We start from the raw sequence: 22,953 nt of genomic DNA, 5'->3' as shown, positions 1-22,953 counted from the left end.
GAAGGGCAGCGGGGGAGGCGCCCAACAGCGATTTTTCCCACGCTGGGAAAAAACTTATAAGCTTGTCCTGCCTTACTGTAACCTTGTCAAAGATGCATAGAGCGTTATTTCCTCTCCCCCGCGCCCCCCCCAGCGACAGCCAAGGCTCCTTCTATTAAAAAAAAAAAAGGCTTCTCCCTTCCTGCCCATACAAGGGTAGTTCTTCGACATGCTACGTCTCCCCCTGGTGCGAAGTACAGAAACACTACAAGAGTGAAATAAGGCGTATTGAACTTTTCCACCCAGCACCAGCAACATTTCAACACTTCAGGTTTTCAAAACATTCTTTTTTTTTTTTTTTCCCAACAGCAGCCAACATTCAGCAGTAAACATTTTTTTTTTCAAACATCGCAAAATGCTTCATTCAATTGCAGTCTGCATAGTTACACTTCCATCATCCAGTAAGTTATTCACAGAAATGCTGCTAGAAACTGCTCTATTAATGCCTTACAAGTTACATCTTGGCACTAAATGCACATTAAATTTGAGTTTGGTAAGCTTTAACACCTAGGCAAGTCTTCTGCCCCTTGATTCCTCTGACAGTAAAGAGGAAATACACACACAGGGCATGCCACAAAAATGGCTTCAGAAGTTCCAGAGTCAGTAAAGATTACTATTACAGTCTACATTATATAGAATATCATTCTATTACGGAGGAAGTAAGCAGAAGCCTCTTGTTTTATTCAATAAAAAAAAAACGTTATAATTACTAGTGCATCATTCTTCTTTTCTGCAATGTTACTTATAATCATAAATTATGATGTTTAAGTCCCCACATCACAAAATTCAGTATCTCCATTGTGTCTAAAACTAATGCGATGCATTTCAGAGAAAGGTTGGAAGGGCCGTCTGGAGCCCAACCTCCCTGCTAAAGCAGGTTCACCTGAAGCATCATATCCAGGCAGGCTTTTAACTTTAGAAGGAGACTCCACAACTTCTCTGAGCAGCCTGCTCCAGTGCTCTGCCACCCACCATGTAAAGAAGTTTGTCTTCATATTCAGATGGAACTTCCTGTGCTTCCGTTTGTGCCCATTGCCCCTTGTCCTGTCACCAGGCATCACCTTTCTTGTTCTTAAAGCATGGAAATTAACTATACATTTATGATAAAAGCACTGTACTTATATATATATATATATATATCAGCATATTCAAACAAATACAAATACAAGACTTGTAATCACTTTATTTAGACACATTTTGTGTTGTCCTTGTCAGTTTTGACAGATTGGTGAAAGAACATAAGCTGTCCTGCATTCTATTTTTAATAATTGTACAATAAGCCACAGCAGAATAGAAGCTGGAGAAATGTTTAGTCAGTATTTTCCATTCATTGCTAGTGATAACATTGTTTTGTTTTGCCTGTGCTATGCTTATGTACACTGGCCCCCTCTGGGAGAGGGCTTCAAGTGAAATGCAAGTTACTAGTAGGAGCGGATTGCAGGTGGGACGGTCTGGCAGTCTTCCTCGTTCAAAGTTCTGTCGATCACAGGTCTGTATTTCAAGGTAACCTGAAGTAATAAAAGGGAAAAAACAACTTTAGGACAAACAAACGTCCTCCATCTAAACAAGTCAGCCTAGCTAATAGGAATGGCCAAATAACACAGATAACAGAATGACTTCATGGATGTTAAGCTAACTTCTCCATTACTTTCCTTCCATAGAAAATGGAGGTTCGTAACCTACAAGGAACGTTAAAAGTTCCATCACATTGCCACTGACTAAATTCCTTAAAAGCAAAGCCTGACCAGAAATGGTATCAGAAGACTGACTTTAAAAAGGCCTTTGAACAAAAGTAAACTTTTGGCTAAGACTGCTAGCTCCTAATTCTTTCATCTAGGAAAGGCCTGCAGACGAGAAGCCAATGGGATCAGTTAGGAGACAGAACTGTGTTTCTTTCTATTCTCAGCAGCTATTCAGGAAGCAAAGTGTTCTCACTTGTCCCCAAACTAGCTGAATTCCAGTTCAAATAGCAAAGTCACTCAGCAACAAAATAAATTTTGTGACAGTATTATCATGATTACAAAAGCTGTCTATGCAAGCAGCTGTCTGTTGACAGCAAAAAAGACCCTCAAGCATCATGTACCTTCCCAGATGGGATATCCACGTATGAAAGGGTGTGCTTTCTCCAGTGCTCTTCAAATGGCTTTCGCTGTTGGCCCTCGAGTGGCTTAGAATAGTCAAACTCATCTACCCGTAACTAAGAAGAAAATTAGGTTAGTTTTCGCCAAAAGTTACATCTGCAGATCACTTTAAAACCACACAATTAATTGCACTTCAATTACAACTGTAACATAGTGTGTCTCCAAACAGACAGCAAGCTTTATCTTAACACTGCTCGTGTCCAATTTTAAATCCTCAGGCTTAACAAGGGCTTTAAGGTAACTTCCCTTGCACAGGACAATTATTCTGTGTATGCAAGTTTATGTCCTGTTAATGCATTCATAATGTTATTACTACAGTCCTACTATATTACTATAAAGTCCTCTGTATTACTGTAGAGAGCTATAGAGGTCTCTAATCATACAGATGCACACACTGAACAACTCTTCTCAAGACTGTTGCCCAGTGTTGCATATATTGGTCATTTTATATATAACAGATAAGAATAGATAAAGCAGAACAGATGGGACCCCAAACAAATACTACACTAATCATAACACTGAAGACTGTACTTAGAAAAAATTACTAATTTAAAATAATCCATCTGAGGACACATAACAAGGAAATTTAATCCTACATGCAGGTCACAGAAAATATTTATACCTTATAATCCTCTCTGGCATGGGCACCCCGGGACTCCTTGCGAGCCTCAGCACCATAAATGGTTTGTAGAGCACAAAGCATCAGGTTTTGCAGTTCGAGGGTCTCCACCAAGTCAGTGTTCCACACAATACCTAGTAAAATATTAAAATACTATGGAAAATGGTCTACAAACAAGTCATTCCTCAATTTACTTCTGTCCTATTGTTGATACTTAGAATTGAGCTACCCAAAGCTCTACATACTGCAGTCACAGTACTCCACATCACTGAACTACTCACATTGCTTGCAAAGCTCAGGAATGACTCCAACACCCTAACAATCACCATGAATCTTAGATAAATTAGAGTTCTGCCAGTCCCTGTTGCATGTGTACTACTGAGACAGAATTACACCATAGATTCTTGCCTGAAACTCAGTCCCCATACCTCATTTCAGACCCTAAGATCTGACTAGATGATAGCTCTTTAAGTGTATCCCTAATAGATCCACACAACAGGGTTTTCCCTTCCTTCCTACCTATCTGAGAGAGGAAAATAAATCCTGCTAGTCATACAAGGTTCTTCAAGATGGACTCAAGTTCACTTACACAAATGTATCTCCATTCTAAGCTATTTTAACTTTTTTTGATGCTTAGCAAGAGCTGTCCAAGAAACCCAGTTCTATTTTTAGTGTTAGAAAACATGTCCAATAGCAGTAGTTGAAGAGAAATACATGTGAGTGAACAAAAGGTACATCATCAGTTGTACTTAAATAACCAAGTTCTCTTAAGATACACTGCCAGACACGGCAGTATCTGCATGCACTGTGATCTGCTCAGATGAAGAATGAAAACTGAGTGTTAAGTCTATGAATAGTCTTGCAACTCCCTGGCCTTTTCAGAAGATACTAATGAAGTTCATCATCTTAATATTAGAACAACTTCACCTCATGTTCTGAGAGAAGAGCAGTTTGTACCTCACACAGTTAAATCCAATTTCAGTCTCTGCTTCTTTGAAAGATTATGCAACCAGAAAATAACCAATAAGATCAAGTATTTTACTGATTACCACGTTTAGTAAGTAGGGCTCTACAAAATATTTTGAAAGATTCAAAATGGTCAAAGTCTTCAGCCAAAGTTTCAAGAAATACATAAAGTTTATAGGACAAAAACCCCAAACACCAACACTTTACCCAGAGAGTACTCTGGCCAAGGTGTACTGTTTGCTATCAAATTACCTCTGTCAAAAGTCTTTAGATGAGCCAGATCACTATAAATTTGGCTAAGTTTTTCACAGCCTTCTTGCAGTACAGAACCAGTACGAAATACAGCAGCATGGTTTTGCATTGCCTGCAACACAGTAAAACAAATTCAGTTTGATATGCTGCATGCGAACCCAGGTAACCTCCTTAGCTCCAACGGAGTTTGCTACAGAGCTGGTTTGACTCCATTCTTCTATTCACCCCAAACAAAAGAAACCCCACTCTACTATACAGCAAGTAAACCACACAAGAGGAATGACCATGAAGGGAAGAAGAAATTAACAGAAGACATACAACCTTTGCTGCACACAATCTTATCACACACTCTTCACTTCTGCAAAGCAAATCCTGAAGTGCACTTTGCAAAGTGACCGAACCCCACTGTTGCTTGCAGCTTCTCCCACCCTGTACTTGAGAGCTCCACCAGGCTTACCTTCTGCATGTTAAGTCGCACTTCTGAAGTTCTTATGCTCCCGTTAGCAAACCTTAATTTGTCAAGATTAGCAACTGACTCTTCACCAGCATTTGGTTTAATGGGGGGAACTGGCTCTCCTAAGAAGAAAGTTTCAGTAAGTTTAGTAGTTTGGCTTGGCTTTGGTTTCTGGCAGTTTCATAGACTAACAACTACTGAAAGATTTGACTAAAACACCTTATGTTTGCTTCCTCTGAGGTACACATTAACTGTAACTTTCCTGAACTCCCACCAACAGTATCCATACAAAAATAAAGTTCAAAGAGGAACATATGAATCCCATTCTTTACTATGACAATTCATAGAGATTTTATAGGTTTGGCTAAATTCTGCTGTTCATTCCTTAGAAGCAGCACTTAATTAAAATTCTTCTAAACTATGGAATAAGCTTGTGGTCCTTAACACCTTTTCCTATACTTTCCTTGTCTCCTCATTCCCAAACCTCCCACCTTCCCTTGGATCTGTTAAGGGACCAGTACAGGTCCATAAGCTTGGCAGTTACATGAGCTCTGCTTCTTAGCTCTAATACTGGAACCCACGTGTTACTGGGTAACAAACCAAACACAGCATCTTACCAGCACAGTTCACTTCATGTGTAGCTTTGTGTTCAGACTAATAAAACCCTTTCTACAATTTCAAACTCTAAGGAGCCACGGAGAGATTCAAATAAACGTTGGCACAAAGCCAAACAAGAAATACCACAAGATCTAAGCCAATATCAACAGGAACCATCACTCTGCACCTCGTGCAGTCAGACTGAAAAAACAATCAGTCTTATTATTTTGGACATTAAGCAATGAGAAAATAGATGATGACTGCTGGAATTCAGCTGCTCTGGCAATATAACTGCCACTAACAGCATTTTGTTGGGGGTTGGGGAATTGTTTGTTTTTTCAGCTCAGTAACTGTTGCTGAACCAGATTATTTTAAAATGTTTAATATTCAGCAGTGAATATTAAATCTCATCAGGGAATGAGATGTTTAGTATCTATCTCTTATCACTTGCATCTAAGTTCTTCTTATAAATCAGCAAGGTGGCAGCAAATTCCACTATACAGAAGTGCCAAGTGTAAGACAGACTACATTTTGACATAGAAGACAGTGCAGGATGTAGAGAAGTCAGTCTTCACATTCAGTATTCTGTTTTAATTTGTGAAAAAAAAACCAACTGTTTTTGCCAATAGCACTGACCCAATTCTAGTTTTAAAAGTATCAACTTACAAAGCCAATGTTAATGTCAAAATATTTTCACAGCAAAGAACATGCCTATAAAAAGCATAAACACTGATCTCTTTCTTTTCTAACAAATAAGAGTCTATGTCTATCATTCTAAATTTGATTCAGGCAGCAACAACTCTGTGTTGGGCAGAAATAAAATCATAAAGGTAAACATCTAAAAAAGTGAGACTTACCAGGCTTGCATGTATTTGCAATAGTAAGGGCACAGGCACGACCAAACACCACCAAATCCAGAAGTGAGTTTGCTCCGAGTCTATTTGCGCCATGGACAGATGCAGAGGCTGCTTCCCCACAAGCATATAAACCAGGTACCACTTTATCCTGACCATTCACATGTGTAATCACCTGTCATTTCAGACACACAATTAATACTCATCTTTCAAACAATTTATAACATTGCAAACCTCCTTATTTGCAAAGGTCACGTGCATGTAAGGATAAAACACAGCAACTGTAAGTTTTCTCCAACTCTAAACCCGTAATTACCTTACTTCTAAAGGGTAAGTACTAATACTATACAGCAGATGGAACTAAACCCAAATACTTCTTTATGCATGCTTATGAAGAGTACGTGGCCCTGTTTCCCCACAATTTTGCAGCGAGCTGGAAATGCACAGGAATAGTCTGATCTGCACACGTTTCTAAGGTTAAATTTTACAATAAAATTTTACAAGCACAATACATGAACAGAGGAATTTAGCTGACATGATCGCATTGTCTTCCAACTCGTATCAGTTGGAGGAATCTACTTTAGTGTTTAGATCACATGAACTACAGAGAATTAATATATATTAACTCGAGTTATAGATTGCAACAGAGCTCTAGTTTGGTCAGTGTTCAACTATACTATCCTCAACTTGGTAAACAGAGAATTTTTGTCAGATGTGACAGTAACTTCATTTCAGATGTTTCTTGGAACTCCCACCTCTCCAGACGGACTGGAATATGGTTTTCAGGTTATTTTTAAAAACAAACCAGTTTGTGTGTTTGAAGTATTCTGACATCATCATTATATTACTATTAATAATGGTATTAATCATCCTTACATTTATGAAAAACATTCTTAATGCTTTTATATTTGGAAAATAATTTCCTATTACCATGATGATGAAAAAAAAAAAAACAAAAGTGATGTATATTACTTACCTGTCCTTTGTAGTTAGTAGGAATACCTCCCATGTTATAATGCACAGTAGGCAGAACAGGGATAGGCTCTTTAGTGACATCGACTCCAGCGAATATCATAGCTGTTTCTGAAATCCCTGGGAGACGGGTTGCTAGCTGCTGTGGTGGCAAGTGGTGCAACTGCAAGTATACATGGTCTTTTTCAGGACCACAACCCCTACCAAAAAAAGGGCAACACTGGAATACATAACAGGCATTTACAAACACTAGTAACATTTCTAATCCAGTTTGTTTTGCTTGTGAAAATAAATAACTTTTTTTCAAATGTTATCTGACAAAAATTAATATCTAGGACATTAATAAGACTCTTGCACTTGGCAGAATTAAGACCATTTTCCAACTCTCAGCTTTCTTTTCATAATAATTCACACTGTTTAAGACTTTAAACCAGTATATCTCTGCAGAAATATGTACAAATAATTAGTCAAGAGAAGAGAGCACCAAATTATGTTCACTGTTTGCAGTTAGAGCAAATACATTAAGAGCAATTGTCTCTAGACACATCAAATTCAAACAGGAGACTCCTAACATCTTCTGTTCTCTTTCAGTATCGTTAGGAATTAACAAGAAAAATTTCAGCCTTACACGAGGAGATCAGCTAACACTTATTAAAGGTCACTCTCACAAATTATCATGTGCTTATCAAATGAACTATTGCACCACATACAGTCCAGCATGATTGAGTATTTATTCTGCAGTTTCATTAAGAGTATGTAACTAACCTTCCCTCACGGATTTCTATGGTCATAGAACGAGACACTACATCCCTGGAAGCCAGATCCTTAGCAACAGGTGCATATCTCTCCATGAATCTTTCACCTTGACTGTTAATTAGAATACCTCCCTCTCCACGACACCCTTCTGTTATAAGGCAGCCAGCCCCATAGATACCTGTTCAACAAAGAAAATAACATCAAATGAGACATTTTCTACACAGCTTCACAATCAAGATGACAAACACTGAATAAACAAGATCTTCCTAATAATAATGCAAGTAAGTCAGATGGGCAGACTTCATTCCACCCTAAATATACCACTAGGAGCTGTCTCCCAGGACTACATAGAAAAAAGTCGTTATTCCTTTCAAACACTCTTCCTGAAAGGTAAGTAAGTTGATTTGGAACACCCACAGTATTTAAAATATTAAAACTGGAAGCGATCTGCACCCTTCAATGTGCAAGGAGAATTTTACAATTATTTGCTTATTTTTGTTTCCTCTTCTCCTGTGCTAAAGCAGTACAGGCTGACTTCAAATTGCATGGAATACTGAGTATTCTTTTCCTTTAGAGAAGGAAGACCCATCTGTTAGCCTTCAGCGCTGGTCATCACAGAAAACAAAAACACAAACCAACTCATGCACTTGATAATTATCTTAAAAGCTACAGAATTATCACACAACCAGTGAAGCTTCTTTAACTGGAAAAACCTTAAGTCAGTCAAATGAACATTGGATGTCTATGACTGTAAAATTAAGCAAACATTTAAAAAAACCACCACAAATAAAAACAAAGCATTTAATCAGCTACAAAAGAAATCTAGTTTGTAATCATTGTTCACAGTTTAGATACTGATTCTGTGCTATAAAACCACAGTCCTAAATTTGTACCTTAACTGGTAAAATATTAAAGACAAAGGAGATATCAGTTTAAGAGGTGAAGTGGTTTCAGCTTTGAATTCATAAAACCTGTTAGTAAAGACAGTACCTCAAGATATTTAACACTGGTCTTTAAACTGGAACAGCTGAGACCTTTCCCACACTGTAAGTCTGACTCTCAGATTTATATTCAACAGGAGTACCACACAAATCTAAACACATCTCAAGCAACTAATGAAGTGCTGCAGAAGAGTGCAAACTGACTTGGGCACATTTTAAAGCAAAGAAAAGCCTGTTGCTTTCTTCAACTCGTTAAAAATAGCGTTTGTGAGTATTATTTCGTATTCTGTACCTGTAGGGTGAAACTGGACAAATTCTAAGTCCTGGCAAGGAAGCCCAGCCCGTGTGACCATTGCAGTGCCATCACCTGTACTAGTATGAGCAGAGGTACAACTGAAGTAGGTGCGGCCGTACCCACTACGGAACACAGAAGGTAACAGAATCAGCAGGAAGAAAAATTAAAACATCACCAGAACATATCACTCAATTATGCTGTTTGTATAGCAGTGGAAACAGAGCAAAGGAAATAAGAAAAATGCATAAGGTTTGCCCTCTCCCGCACTAAGTTCAACCAAAAGAAAACAAAACTGGTATTGCCCTGTTATGCTCAACCATATTTGAAGACGGAAGGTCAAAAAAAAAGAATACCAGTTCCAAAGCAGGCTAGTTAGGGTAATATCAGAAGCCTTTCTGCCAGCAAAAAAACCCAAGTTATTTCAGGAAATTCTATCAATCCAATACCATTCAACTTCATTCAAACTATTACTAGCAGTTTTATAAAAAATTGCATATCACAATGGTTTATATCCTCAATATGGCTCCTAACTTTATATTCTTAAATTTAAAAACTTAGTTTTCTAGGTATTAAACATGAATTCTTACGCTGAAAACTAGGTTAGCCTCCAATGTTATTGAGAACTGCCAATAAGTCAAAGTTCAGGATAAACTCTCAAAAGAAATATCAATGTACATATTGTATGTACCTCAAAGTACACAAGTATGAAAACTGCCTTGGCTTTAAGGAAGCAATATCACACAGGCAACCAAGCTAAATATTTTTCTTTGACATATATGTTTATAAATATTTTATATACTGAAATAGATAGGAGACAGCCATAAGCAGCAAAAGCTTAATGCATAAACATATACAAACTTTGCAACCAAGTAATGTTAGGTTACACTCATATTCTGCTAATTTCATCCTAGAACAGTTAGAATTACAATGGTAACATCTTAATGTCATAGACTCTTCAGAATTTTGACAATAGCTGTTTTCTAAAGGAAATTTGGGACTCTACAGATATACATACACATTTGTAGCATTCCAACAGTAACTGCTTTAAACAGCAAGTTTTAAAAATCAAAGACCAGTTTAATCACACATACCACTCTTATACATTCCTAGTTTATGTCAGTGTTCTAGAACTCAAAGTCAGATCTCAAACCAAATTTATACTTGGTCACAAAATCAGTATGTGCCTTCTTTCAGAGGGAATGACTGAATTCAGTTATATTGCTTTCGGGGTGGAGGGAACGAACCTATAACGTGTCCCCTCCACACTGTGGATTCAAACACATGCACAAACACACAGACTTCCAACAGTAACACTCCCAAATTTCTGTCCCTCACCACAAACATTACATTACCCCGTGGCAATGACCGTGTTCTTTGCCCTAAAACGATGTATGGTACCATCCTCTATGCACAAGGCAATAACACCACGACATTCTCCGTTCTCCATAAGTAGGTCCAAGGCAAAATATTCAACAAAGTAGCTTGTATCATATCGTAGGGACTGGGGGAAAATTAAAAAGGGAACTTTAAGAAAAATTGAGACAGTTAAGTAACCTCTCTTCAAAACTGTCAATGTGTGTGGGCTGTACCAGTATAGCAAACACCACCCACCAACTCTCGGGGAAGGCTGCGCTCAAATATTTATAAAAAATTGCTAATTAATCTATTCTAGCTTAGAAAGACACAGGTAACTACCAAATCACTTAATTCTGAGAAGCCATAGCTAGCCAGCAGACTTGTTATTTCACCTCTACATTTGGCAACAGGCTACCCAGCTGCAGTGCTGGATACACGTACAAGCACGTTGTACTTAAGCTCTCCAGGAGGAATGGAATATATGTCTGGGAGCCTATTATACCAGCAGAAGCAGCGGGCACCAAGTCAAACATTTTTTCGTGCCCTCAAGGATCAGAGCAATATTTGGCAGCACTGAGCATTTGAATTGCAGCCACACACACAGTGCAAACCTGAAGGAGTGCAATTAGCTGCCAAGTAAATAAAAGACAGCAGGTACTAGGTACTTAATTTCACGTTTCAAGCAGCTCACTACGATTTTCAAACAACCAGAACTTTCTTCAGTTATGGTCTGCAGAATTAACAGGCAGAACTGCTGGAACACCAGTCACTTACTTGCCATAGAGCAAGCTCAGAAATGCACAGTGGGCCTTAATCCAGCTACACCTCAGCTTCCCCTGGTCCTCGTTTGAATAACAGTGAAAGACAATGCTGTCTTGTACTTCTTTTCAGAGCTCCCCAATGCTGCTGTCTCAAATGTTTTGAAAAAACAGGTTTTTTGGGGGAAAATTTACATAAATTCTCTCTGGGTCTATCAACAGACATGAAAGTACTAAGAGTGCAGAATTACTCCAGACTATGAAGCTAACAGTGTACACTAATTAACATCCATTGTCTTCATGAAAGCCATTATATTTACAACCTATTTATTCTGTTTCTGCTCGCTCCTGACAAAAAACAAGCATCACCTAGGCTATACCCTTCCACATTGCCCCACAAAGGAAGGAAACCCAGAACTGTTATAAGCCATTCCCCTGGATTCCTCATTCATATGTGAACAGCTACAGGTTTTGTTTGGTTTTGGGTTTGATTTTTTTTTTCAAACTCTAGGGGAAAAAAGGAAAAAAAAAAATCATTAACTGTAAATGCAAAAACCCAAACCAAATTTACTTTACCACTGCTTACCCTGCCATACAGAGTATGTAAGAGTGAGTGTCCTGTCCTGTCTGCAACACAACAGCATCTGTGAGCCTGTCCTCCTTTTCCAAACTGAAGACTCTGTCCACCAAATGCACGCTGATAGATTTTTCCTTCTTCAGTTCTGCTGAACGGCATCCCATAATTTTCCAGCTGTTGAACCCAAACAGAAGCATCAGAAGCTCTTGTGCGTAACAATGCAACCAGTTATTTTAAGGAGATCTCCTCGGGAGCTAGCCTATGTAATAAATAACTACAGCTGACATCAACTCCAGTGGGTCTCACCTCTATCACCGCAGCTGGGGCTTGCTCAGTCATGTAGTGTATGGCATCCTGGTCACCCAGCCAATCGGACCCTTTCACTGTGTCATAGAAATGCCACCTCCAGTTGTCATCCTCCATGTTTCCCAGAGCGGCATTGATCCCTCCCTGAAAATGAAAATCCATTTGCCTAGAATTACATTACTAAAATACAGCTTTAGTAGGTTTATCTCATTTCTATTAAAAAAAAAAAAATAAAAAAATCACACACCACTTATGCATCTGTGGACATGAAATACAGTAAAGTCAGATTTCATGTGGCTCTGAAAAAACCTGAAATTTCTCAGTTTCACAGTGACTCATCTTGCTGTTTTGTGAAACACAGTGAATCACAAACTTACACAGAAGCAGCACTGCATTTTGAAAATCTTTAGAAAAGGGAAGAAAAAAGAGGCAGTGTGGTGAAATGAATACATAAGTGAGGAAATAAAAATTCTAAGAACAACTGAAAGGGAGATTAAAAAATGTGTCTTGCAATGTCATTAGGTTTGGAAAGACACTGAAAAGCACCTGTTACTTAATATAAAGTTTGGCAGTGTTTGGATAATGGTTGGGCTGTATGATCTTAGAGGTCTTTTCCAACTTAATGATTCTGTGATTCTACGATATACTGCCCTCCACGAAAGTTTCAACTAAATATGCAATATTTATAAATAGAAGTGTGGCCTTGAAACATGATGTTTGGGTGGGGCTCTGAGCAGCCTCATCCAGTGGGTGGCACTGCTGCCCATGGCACAGGTGTTGGAACTGGATAATCTTTAAGGTCCTTTCCTACCCAAACCATTCTATGCTTCTACATCCAAATCAGCTTTCTGACAGCAAGCGTTTTTTAAACATTTGTTCTACCTCATTTCTCACCTGTGCAGCAACTGTATGAGATCGGGTGGGAAACAGCTTGGTAACACAGGCTGTATTAAATCCAGCTTCCGACAAACCAAACGCAGCCCGCAGACCTGCTCCTCCCGCACCCACAACAACTGCGTCGAATTCATGGTCCACTACTGGGTATTGTGTAGAAATCTGGAAAAATAAATCAGTTTGTCATGATCACAAATAGTTCAAGATAGATCAAACAAGTTTCACAGAAACACAAGCAGTATAAGTTTAATGTTCTTCATAGACTCTTGCAGCAGTTGCTACACCTGTCATACGCTCTTGGGTGAAAACTATCATTAAAAAAAGGCAGGCATTTCAGCAACTCAGTCTCACTATATACTTGAACACAACACTCCAATAAAAGCCAAGTACCTGGCTGTTACACACTCTCAAGCATTAGGTGTATTACTTAAATCTGTTACTCATGATATAAAAACTACAAACCTACCGAATCAGAAACCTTCGTAGAAGCGTTCTTCTTTCCATAGACAGTGAAGTGTAAGTTGCGTGCAGGAACCTGGCATGCTGCTGGCCACTGTGGAAAGAGGCCGAGACAACTGTCATGGAACAAAGGTTTCCACAAGGAAGACTCGGGGCATTCTCAGCTACCCTACGTTCATAACAAATTTTCACTTACCACTGACACCATGCACACAAGATTATTGTACGGATGTGTTTTAGAGCTACATGCAATGAAGTAGCCCAAATAATAAAACTGAGAATAAAAAGCAGGAAAGTATTAAGTTTTGACTGGATGAGAGAACACTCTGCAATTAACAGGATGTCACAGACTATCCCTTATGTACTTCACTAACAGTGACCAGTCTCTCAGACCTATCCGAGGCAGCACCAACAGAAGAATCTGTTTGTAAATAATGCTGTAGATTTCTTCCATCTTTTTTCATAATTAAGCAAAGATGAAGACAGCATTATAGGAACCACAGGAAATAACAGAAAATACTTCTCATATTGAGCAATCATCATAATTTGAATTATTTCAGGTAGTCAGAATAATGAAGACTGAAAAAAATAGGTTGTAGGGAATGCTGTTCCAGTTAAGCATTTCTTCAAAAGTCAGAGATATTTCTCTTTTCTCATGCTCTTATTAAATTAGTGACACACTTAAAAGCATTTATTAATACTTAAATGAAGCACAGGGGCATGAGTTTTACCCTTCTGCAATGTCATTCCCTCTCCTCTGACATATTCAAAAGCAAACCAAACCAAAAGGACCCACACCTACTCAGTACTCAGCCTTTGCTTCAATAGATTAAAACAACTAGAATTTTAGTCTCCTCCTCTCCAACACATTGGAACCTGGTATTCCTTCTTTACACAGCCCAAAAAACACACCTAAATCAGCATGTATGATTGCTGAGAAGAGCACCACAAAGCCATACTAGTCACCTGCCCAGTGACATCAGCACTTCCCTATTTGAAATATATCCTCAAATGCACTGGAGTGATATCTGTCTCTTCCAGCAACTGTTACATTCATAGTTCCATTGCCCTACACTACTCTACCAAGCAGCTCTTCCATCCTCATCACTTCCAAATGTCCACCTCTTTGCTCATCTCTTACATGAACTACAGAACACTTCCCTCAACTTAGTTTTGTCATTTCTCATACCAGTTTCCTCAAATTATCTTCTTGCATAACAGCAAGTTGCACAAGTCTGTGTACTCAGACTTGCTAACACATTTCTGGTTTTTACAGTTATCTTAGAATAAGATCAATCTTAACACTGCCCTGTTATCATGCCTTGGGGCAATTCCATGACCTCTGTATCAATATTCTTCATTAACATTCTTCATTCACATGCAAAAACAGATCAACTAGTCCACTAACAGCCAGATGAAACCTAAAAATCAGACACAATTTACCTGAAAAACAGCTTTCCTGAGTCACAGCTCAAGCAGAAATGGGGTCTCCTCTTTGCAGCAGAACTGCTTTCACAGGCCTGAGTAAACCTGGAGTGAGACCCACAGAACTCTACGCTGCACACTTGAAATGCAGCAGCCACACATTCTGTAGCAGACACTACCTGCTTGTTCCCAAAATATTGTTCCAGCAGCAGTAGAGCTCCTTTCACTGCAATAAATTATTTCTTGCACGTGTGCAACAACACATTCAGTTATTGGATTAAGTGATTCAAACAAAATCTTAACTGTATGTGAAGACAGCACACAAAGAGAGATCTGTACATACTTGGTATTGCTTAAAGAAAGTGCAAATGACTGAAGGGAGAAAACCATAACTGGTTATGCTCTAAAGCCTCAAAAGAAATTGAATCATTTTTTTTCTCCCCTCAGACTAAACAGACTACTGCAATCTCCAGTCAGAATTCTGACACAATACCTTGCAATTGATTTACTTGCTAAAAGCTTTTATTATTTTCTGAAGTCACTATCAACAGTTATCTAATACATTTTGCATCAGAGAACTCTGGAAGTATATTATTAAAAAAACCCACAAAATATACAACTGTTTAGCAGATTGCTTTTCTTTTCACATCTAAGATTCTGCAAAACAAGTCTTCAGAACTCCTATTCCCATCCACATAGAATTGTTTTGTTAGAGCTATACATAAGAATTTCTCTTGCCACTGAATTTTGTTAGAATGAGTCTGAACAAAAGTCCACAAAGCAGAAAAAGATGTTGTAATAAATCTGAAGGAAACACTGACCACAGTAATCCTGAATTGTAATGCTACAGGGAAGATTGTGGCCCTTATGAAACTAAAGGTCCCATCAGGGCTATCTCACTGTCATCTAAAACATAGAGACACTCTTTAAACCTTTCCTCGTCTCAGTAGGTTGTATTTTCTGCACTTGCTTTGTAAGACAGGGACAAGTACAGTTGTATTTACAAGGTCCTTTTCCCACACCTTTATCTTTTGTAACCCCAAGCTCATTATGGACACACACAGGGTCAGAACAGGGGAAAGAAACTGAAAACTCCCACCTCACCAGGGAGAAGAAAAAACCTTCCTTCAGGACCTGCAGCTTACAGCCCAGCTAACACAAACCTACCAGATGCCTCAGCAGCCCTTTCTGGCATAATCACCAACCAGTTTCAAGCAACACACAGATATACACTGGCTTCCCAGGCAGGTCCAGAATCACAGAATCTGTTAGGTTGGAAAAGACTTCTAAGACCATCAAGTCCAACCTATGACCAAATACCATCACTGTGAATAAGACCATAACACCCAGTGCCACAACCAGCCTTTTCTTAAACACCTGCAGGGGCGGTGACTCCACCCCCTCCCTGGGCAGCCCATTCCAATGTTTGACCATCCCTTCTGGGAAGAAATTCTTCCTAATGCCCAACCTAAACTTCCTCTGGTGCAGTATATCCTCTCATCCTATCGCTGGCTACCTGGGAGAAGAGGCCACCCCCCACCTGGTCACAACCTCCTTTCAGGTGGTTGTAGAGAGCAATAAGGCCACCCCTGAGTTTCCTCTTCTCCAGGCTGAACAATCCCAGCTCCCTCAGCCAATCCTCATCAGATTTGTGCTCCAGACCCTTCACCAGCTTCGCTGGCCTTCTCTGGACCTGCTCCAGCACCTCAATATCCTTCCTGAACTGAGGGGCCCAGAACTGGACACAGTATTCGAGGTGTGGTCTCACCAGCACTAAGTAGAAGGGAAGAATCACTTTCTTGGACCTGCTGGCCACACTGTTCCTGATACATAAGGAGCCTGCGGCGATCTTTTTACCCCGGTGCTGGGGCTGCACCTGCCAGGCCCCTCCAGGGCCTTTCCCCGGCACATCCCTTTCCCGCTGCCTCCCTCATTCCCTCAGGACTCCGCTCACGGCCTCAGGCTACGGCGCTCGGGAGGCGCGGCCCGGCCATGCCCACAGCCACCTACTCGCTGGTCTTCCTTCCAGGAGTAACCTGCCTCCAGGACACGAGCAGCAAGGTCGGCACGGCTCCAAAAAAGGCACCAGAAAGACCGAGCCTGCCGAGGGGGGGGGGAGCCGGGGGCACCAGGCGGGTCAAGGTCACGGGGGAGACAGAGGGGTCGGGCCGCCGCCGGCGGCGGCGGCAGGAGGGCAGGGCCAGGGTCGGGCAGCGGCACGGGCAGGGGCACAAGCAGGGGGGCACAGACAAGGACAGGCACTCACCGCCCGCGAAGCCGCCGCCGGGCGCAGCCACCGCCTCGCCAGCCCCCGCGCCGCCGCCGCCGCCGCCATCTCGCACCGCGGGCACGGGGGGGGGGGGGGGGGGGGGGGCGGGCCGCGGGCGGGGGGCCGGGGGGGACGGACCAACCGGGGCGGGGGGGGGGGGGGGACGAAGTCACGGGCTCGATGGCGCCTGAGGGATACGAGCCGACAGCTGCGTGTTTGCTTTGATAAAACCTGGTTGCGGGTGTGTCTCCTCCGTGAGGAAAGGTTCCTAAACAGCTTCTGTTTTCAGGGGAATTAAAAAAATAAAACAAATAATAAAAAAAAACCCCACAGAAAACACCCACGAACCTAGAATTCTGTTACTGCCATTATTTTTTTCTTGGTGAAATACTGAAAAATGTAGTTCTCCGGCACTGTAGGATTCGGCCCCTCCTCTCTTTGACAGTGCCTGAAATCTTGTTGCTTAACGAATAGGCCACAATTATTTTTTTAAAGCTGTGGGAAAGATCGCTTTGTAAACATAAGGTTTGGGCAAAAGAGTGAGGAAAAGACTGTGAAGCATTTTCTCTATGAGACAAAAACCAAAACAAATCAAAAGTAGATTCAGCCAATTCAGACGGTTTAGAGGCCACCAATATCTGTGTTCCGTAGCCGATCTTTATGGAATAAAAAGGGCCCATCCGGGGCGGGGACGGCCGGCCGGCAGCGTCCGTCCGTTCGTTATCCCACCCCCTCGGCTCCCCCCGCTTTGTCTCGGCTGATGGGCCGGCCCGGGAGGGGGCGGGGCCGGCAGGTGAGTGGCAACGCCAGGGCCCCGCGCGCTTCCGGACTCGTGCGTGGGGGTCGCGCTGGAGGGGGATGGGGACGGAGATGGGAATGGGGATAGGGGGATGGGGACGGGCCTCCGATGGCGCCGCGGGGCGGTCCGGGTTGGCCGTTCGGAGCACGGCCAAGCTCCCAAGTGTCGGGGCCACCGTCCGAGGGGCTCGGGCAGAATTTCCAGCCCCGCAGCGGGAGGAAAGGGTAGCAGAGGGAGCGGTCCCTGCCCTTCTGCGCGCTTCGCTGCTGAGGCCGTATCTCCCCTCTGTGCGCCTCAGGTGCCTTCATGAATAACTTAAACGACCCTCCCCACTGGAACATCCAGCCCAATCGGCGCGATCCCGGTGATGACGGGAGCAGGTGGAACTACGCTCTGCTGGTCCCCATGCTGGGCTTGGCCGCCTTCCGTAAGTAGCACCGGAGCCGGGGCGCGGGGCTTGTGCCCCGGCCTCGCCCCCAGCCCAGGGCGAGTCTCTGCAGCAGCCCAGGGATAAAACCATGCCCTGTCTGGGGATTTCCTCAGGTCGTCTTGTTTGTAAACAGCCAGCACTGCTCATAACGCTAAGGCAGTGGCCATTTCTCCTACATGGAGTGGAACCTATGTTTAATAAGATCCAGTTTATGAAGTTCTCTCGGAGGAGTGGACACAGCATGTACTAGAGAGCCCCAAGGTAGCAACCCAAGAAGTTGCTAATGTATATTCATTTACTGGACCCGAAAGGTTCTCAGTGCAGTACCTGCATTGGAAACCTCCAGTTTGTTTCTGTATAACTTTATTTTCTTTCTTTAATCCAAGTGGTGCAAGTATTGGCAATAAAAGAATAGGGAATATTTTACTTTGGGGAAAACACAATCATTTAAAGTGACTTACTGTGAAAGAGGGACCACAGAAATACATTTTGTGGGGACATGTAAATAGAAGTGAGTATCACTGGGGAGGGCAGGAGAGAGAGTTATTTACCACTTAGTAGCTTCCTTTGAGGCATAGTTAATTAATCACACCTGTCATTGTTTTATATTATACTCGTGTCTGAAGTCTCATTTATATATGGTAGGTTGGATCTGGACCAGAGAATGTCAAAAAGAAATAGAAAGAGAAAAACAAGAGTACCATAAAAAGCAGTCATCTTTACAAAGAGACCTGGAAGGCAAATACCGGGATATAATCACGGAGAACCGTCGTGCTGTTGCTCACTTGGAGGTGGAGCTGGAAAAGGAACGCAACAGAACCCTGAGTTACCGCGAAGCCCTCGTGTCCCAGAGCCGCAAACTAGTAGAAGAAAGGAGGCTCCTAGAACAGGAACAGGAGAAGTTGGAGCGAGAAAAACAAGTCCTCTTGCACTCAGGAGCAGAAGGTAGCTTGTACCAGAGTTGCCTGGCAAAGGAAGAAGAGTGGCAAAAGAGAGCCAATGTTTTACTGAAAGAATTTGAAGAGGGACTTAAAGAAAGACAGGACATCTACTGCAGTCTTGTTGTACCCAGAAGTCAGAGACTAGAAATAGAGAAAAATCTGCTAGTTAAAGCAGCAACTGATCCTGTTGCTATGGCTTTACATGTGGAAAGTGGCTTAAAAGATATTTTCAAATACGATAACTACTGTGGTAATGTGCTGAACAGAAACAAAAGTCAAAATGGAAAGCTTATGTGGCTGTATCTGAGAAACTGGGAACTAGCTGTTGAACTGCAGAAGTTCAAGAGGGTAGAAAAGGCCATGTTAGGAAAACGCTAAGTAGGGGAATTAATGGGATTCTGCGTGATCCACCGTGCATGGTAGGGACAATCACAGTTGTAGTCCGAAGCTGTTAAACTCCTACTGTGTTGCCATTTCCCCTCACTGCACTTGTATTTGCATGGGACATGCGGTGCTGGTGCCTTTCCTTTCACTAACAGCGGACGCTCCGGCGAGCTGTGCATGCTCTTAAACTCTGTGAGTGTGTTTGTATTGCAGACTGCAGTGTAGTGTAGAGATAGGCCAGCTTCCACAGGTATCAGAGGCAGCAAAATAGAACTGGGTTTGGAGGGATTTACCTAGTTGGTGGTCACGCTCCATCGACAGAGAAGTGTGGTTTGTCTCCCCCAAGTGCGGTAGCGCATTGTGCTCCTTATCCCTGACTTTTTACATGGTATCAGAAGACTATCTTTTTTTATTATTGTTATCATTACTACCATTTTTCAAAGTTTGTTTAAGCAAGACTGATTTTGAGGCAGATATTCGGAAGGGACAATGTTCAGGCAAGCTGCTTGACAGAAATCCTGCATGTCTGTACATACATTCATACAAGTACGTGTATGCGTGAATGTGTGTGTGTATAAATGTATGTATTAGTATTCTGAGGGGGGAATAGCATGATCCTGTTTCAAATTCATCAACCTTTTATTGTCTTCCAGCTTGATATACAAATAGTATTTTAAGAATGAAACATACACAAGATGCTAATTAAAATAACACGTAAAGAAACAGACTGATGTGAGTCTCATTGGGGCTCAGGATCCATTCTTGAGTACTAGAGTGTATAAACTGGAAGTTACATTCTTATTGTATTGGAGATATGTTAAGAATACTTGTATTTTTTTCTCAGTTAGAGTTTTAGTTGTAACCCAGCAATGTGCCTCCATGAGGGATGATGTCACCATGCTGCTGCCTCTGCCTCCCAGGACACTGGTTGCTACCTGGTTAGCTTGTAGGAACCTCCTTGGGTTACAGCTGTTGCACCTGGCTTTGCTCCTTGGACAGGTCCTGTTTGTTATTTGCAGATAGAAACTTAAAAGCAGCCTGCACTGGCCACAGTCTCCCTCTCCAACTGTCTCCATTCTCCCAGAACTGAAGTACACTTCCCCACGGCTCTTAAATTTTGACCTTACGGTTCACCACTTCATGTACACCTGACCATGATAGCCTACATATATACAAGCTTTGCAAACTTTTAAGAGAGGGGACTTTTTAATTTAGTTAATAAAAACAAAATAGATACGGTAAACATGAAATTATAGATAGAGCAAAATAAAATAATACAGGAAAATAAGCAGCTCTAGATTAAAAAACACCAACATTAACAAAAAAACCCATTGCCTGCAACCTCTTAAAACTTTGAGTATACTTTGACTCCTTTGAGCAGTAGAAACCACATTCTTTTTCAACAGTGCCATGTATTTTGGATAACTTTTTTCTTCCTCCTTTGTAATCCAGCCTTAGACCTCAAAGGGGCAGTGTTTAACCTTCTGTTTGTACTATCTGGTCTTCTCTGTTACTTGACTTTGATTAGTGTTGGTAGGTTGTCAGGTCTTTGATTAGCAGTTCATTATTTCCTGAGGGTTAGACTTGGTAAACAGGTTTGCTCTAGGCAATCATCTAGAATCATGTCTTGGAAGCAATCTAGCTTTGTGAATGCCCATCCAAGTTTAACAGAGGGCTCTTACAGATGTGGGGTTTTTTCTCTTACTGTTTTCTCCTGGTTTCATTTCAGTCTGGGCACAGAAGAAAGCAGATAAACCTTTTGAAATAGTGTGTGCAACCTAATCCAATTACTCAGCAAAAATACCTAACATGAAATGAAATTCCTAAACTAAATAGGTACTCCCAAACTACTCAGTTTTGCAGTTGTGATTTTGCTTACCTTATTGGTACTAATTGTACTGTTATGATGATCTATTAGTATTTTATGTACTAATTTTTTTAATAAAGTTGTAGTAGACAAACTTAGAGGAAAGAAAAGAGCTCATCACAAACACCAGAAGGGCCACAGTTTGTCTGGATGCGAAGCGTTATGTGGGTTGGGAGATGAGAATGCGATTGAGTTACTTCTCATGTGTGGCTGCCTGAGCCAAGCTGCTGCCCCTGGCCATACCCACACACCCTAACTGCCAAATAGAACAAATCAGTTTGAAAAACTTACCCCATGTGTAATTCCTTCTGAATGTGGAAAGGGGCCATCCAGCTATGACGCCTTTCACAAGTACGGTGCAGGCAGTTCAGCCACTCAGCAGACAAATGTCAGATGAGAAATCAATGCCAATGTATTTGAGATTCATGCCTCGAATTTGTACATCTTAGTATTAAAAGAGGAAAGATTTTACGCTTTTTCATTTTTTTGTAGTTTACCACTGACATCACTCAAAATGTTTAAAGAAATTGTAATCAAGAGCGTAAAATATTTTTTCAGTATAAATATGTATGTTGAAGCATCATACGCTCAGTTGTACGGGGTTGGATGCAATAGAATAGATGCACTTCTTTTTTAGAAGTGTCGGTTATTTGTTCAACTAGTCACTGAACTGTTGTTCATGGGCTTTGAAGATCACTATATAAAGACTGAAGAGTTACTTCAGGAGGCTTTTTAAAAGTGTGTAACTGGTTTAGAAGCAGTGGTCCTGTTAGTTTCTACCCAAACCCGTGTTTGTATGTGTGTGATGTATTTTTGAAACATTCCCCCTTTGTAGGTTTTTATGTTGGAAATGCTAATTTAAGTTTTATCTTGCTCAGCACTGTTATTCTGGATTGGTTAATTGTTTGGAGCTGCCCATATATATTTAGAATGCAAGAAAAATTTTAAAATATGTAATGAACTTTTTTTGTTATGAAAATTGTCACTTGTTAAACAATAACAATTAATAAAAACTCTTACATATTTCTGCACTGTTTTGTAACTTGGTGGGTGGGAGGAATGGAATTTGCTACTTTATTGCAACTTTCCAACCTAATTGCACCATTTTAGGTTTAACAAATTGTACATTTTTTATATTGGCATGTAAAAAGTATTGATCTTAGGGCTAAGAGAATGTGTTTCTTAGGAAAGAACAGCATCATCAAACAGATAAGTGCACCAGCATTAACTAAAGATGTGGAATTAAAGATGACGATCCCTCTGAAAGACTGGGGTCATCCTTCAATAGAATGTTGTGTAGGATATTCTGCCTTTGTGCAGAATCCCTCAGATGATCTCATTCTGCATGTCAGCTCTTTTCATTTCCCTCCTCTTCCTCCTCCCTGTGAAGCGCTACAACCCAGCTGCTCTAGGGTAGTGTTCAGACACTCCGGAAATCCTTGTTCCCATCGTATAAGATCTTCAACCTATTTGTATTTGACACAATCCTTTGCCACCTCCTGGCTCTGTAGAGCATGCTTTTGAGCACTCGTGTGGGGATGAGAAAATAGTGAGTGATACAAGGCAGAAACTGGTCAGCGGTTCAGGTATTGTGGTAAAATC

At 41.2% G+C, this 22,953-nt stretch overlaps 2 protein-coding genes across 3 annotated transcripts; one reads left to right on the top strand and one right to left on the bottom strand.

Moving 5' to 3' along the window:
- Nucleotides 1–1,196: 1,196 nt before the first annotated feature.
- Nucleotides 1,197–16,996, bottom strand: SDHA (succinate dehydrogenase complex flavoprotein subunit A). The gene is made up of 15 exons (XM_027643795.1): nt 16,928–16,996; nt 13,244–13,330; nt 12,778–12,939; nt 11,884–12,027; nt 11,587–11,751; nt 10,239–10,387; nt 8,884–9,008; nt 7,660–7,828; nt 6,899–7,094; nt 5,926–6,097; nt 4,475–4,593; nt 4,018–4,129; nt 2,803–2,933; nt 2,123–2,236; nt 1,197–1,547 (listed from the first exon to the last, which is right to left on the bottom strand). The coding sequence occupies exons 1-15, from the start codon at nt 16,994–16,996 to the stop codon at nt 1,461–1,463; spliced, it is 2,001 nt and encodes a 666-aa protein (XP_027499596.1). The 3' UTR covers nt 1,197–1,460.
- A 693-nt stretch (nt 16,997–17,689) lies between these two features.
- On the top strand, nt 17,690–22,378 carry CCDC127 (coiled-coil domain containing 127). Of its 2 annotated transcripts, none has more exons than XM_027644008.1 (3): nt 17,690–17,723; nt 18,028–18,156; nt 18,805–22,378. In XM_027644008.1, the coding sequence occupies exons 2-3, from the start codon at nt 18,036–18,038 to the stop codon at nt 19,476–19,478; spliced, it is 795 nt and encodes a 264-aa protein (XP_027499809.1). In that variant the 5' UTR covers nt 17,690–17,723; nt 18,028–18,035; the 3' UTR covers nt 19,479–22,378. The 2 variants fall into 2 exon arrangements, with proteins under 2 accessions (XP_027499809.1, XP_027499810.1); XM_027644009.1 differs by having other exon boundaries at nt 17,708–17,762.
- Nucleotides 22,379–22,953: the final 575 nt, after the last annotated feature.

Source organism: Corapipo altera, unplaced genomic scaffold, assembly GCF_003945725.1.
Source record: "Corapipo altera isolate COAL_440 unplaced genomic scaffold, ASM394572v1 24b, whole genome shotgun sequence".
Lineage (NCBI taxonomy): Eukaryota > Metazoa > Chordata > Aves > Passeriformes > Pipridae > Corapipo > Corapipo altera.
The sequence above is the reverse complement of the archived record's forward strand: the minus strand, read 5'-3'. Positions and strand labels throughout refer to the sequence as shown.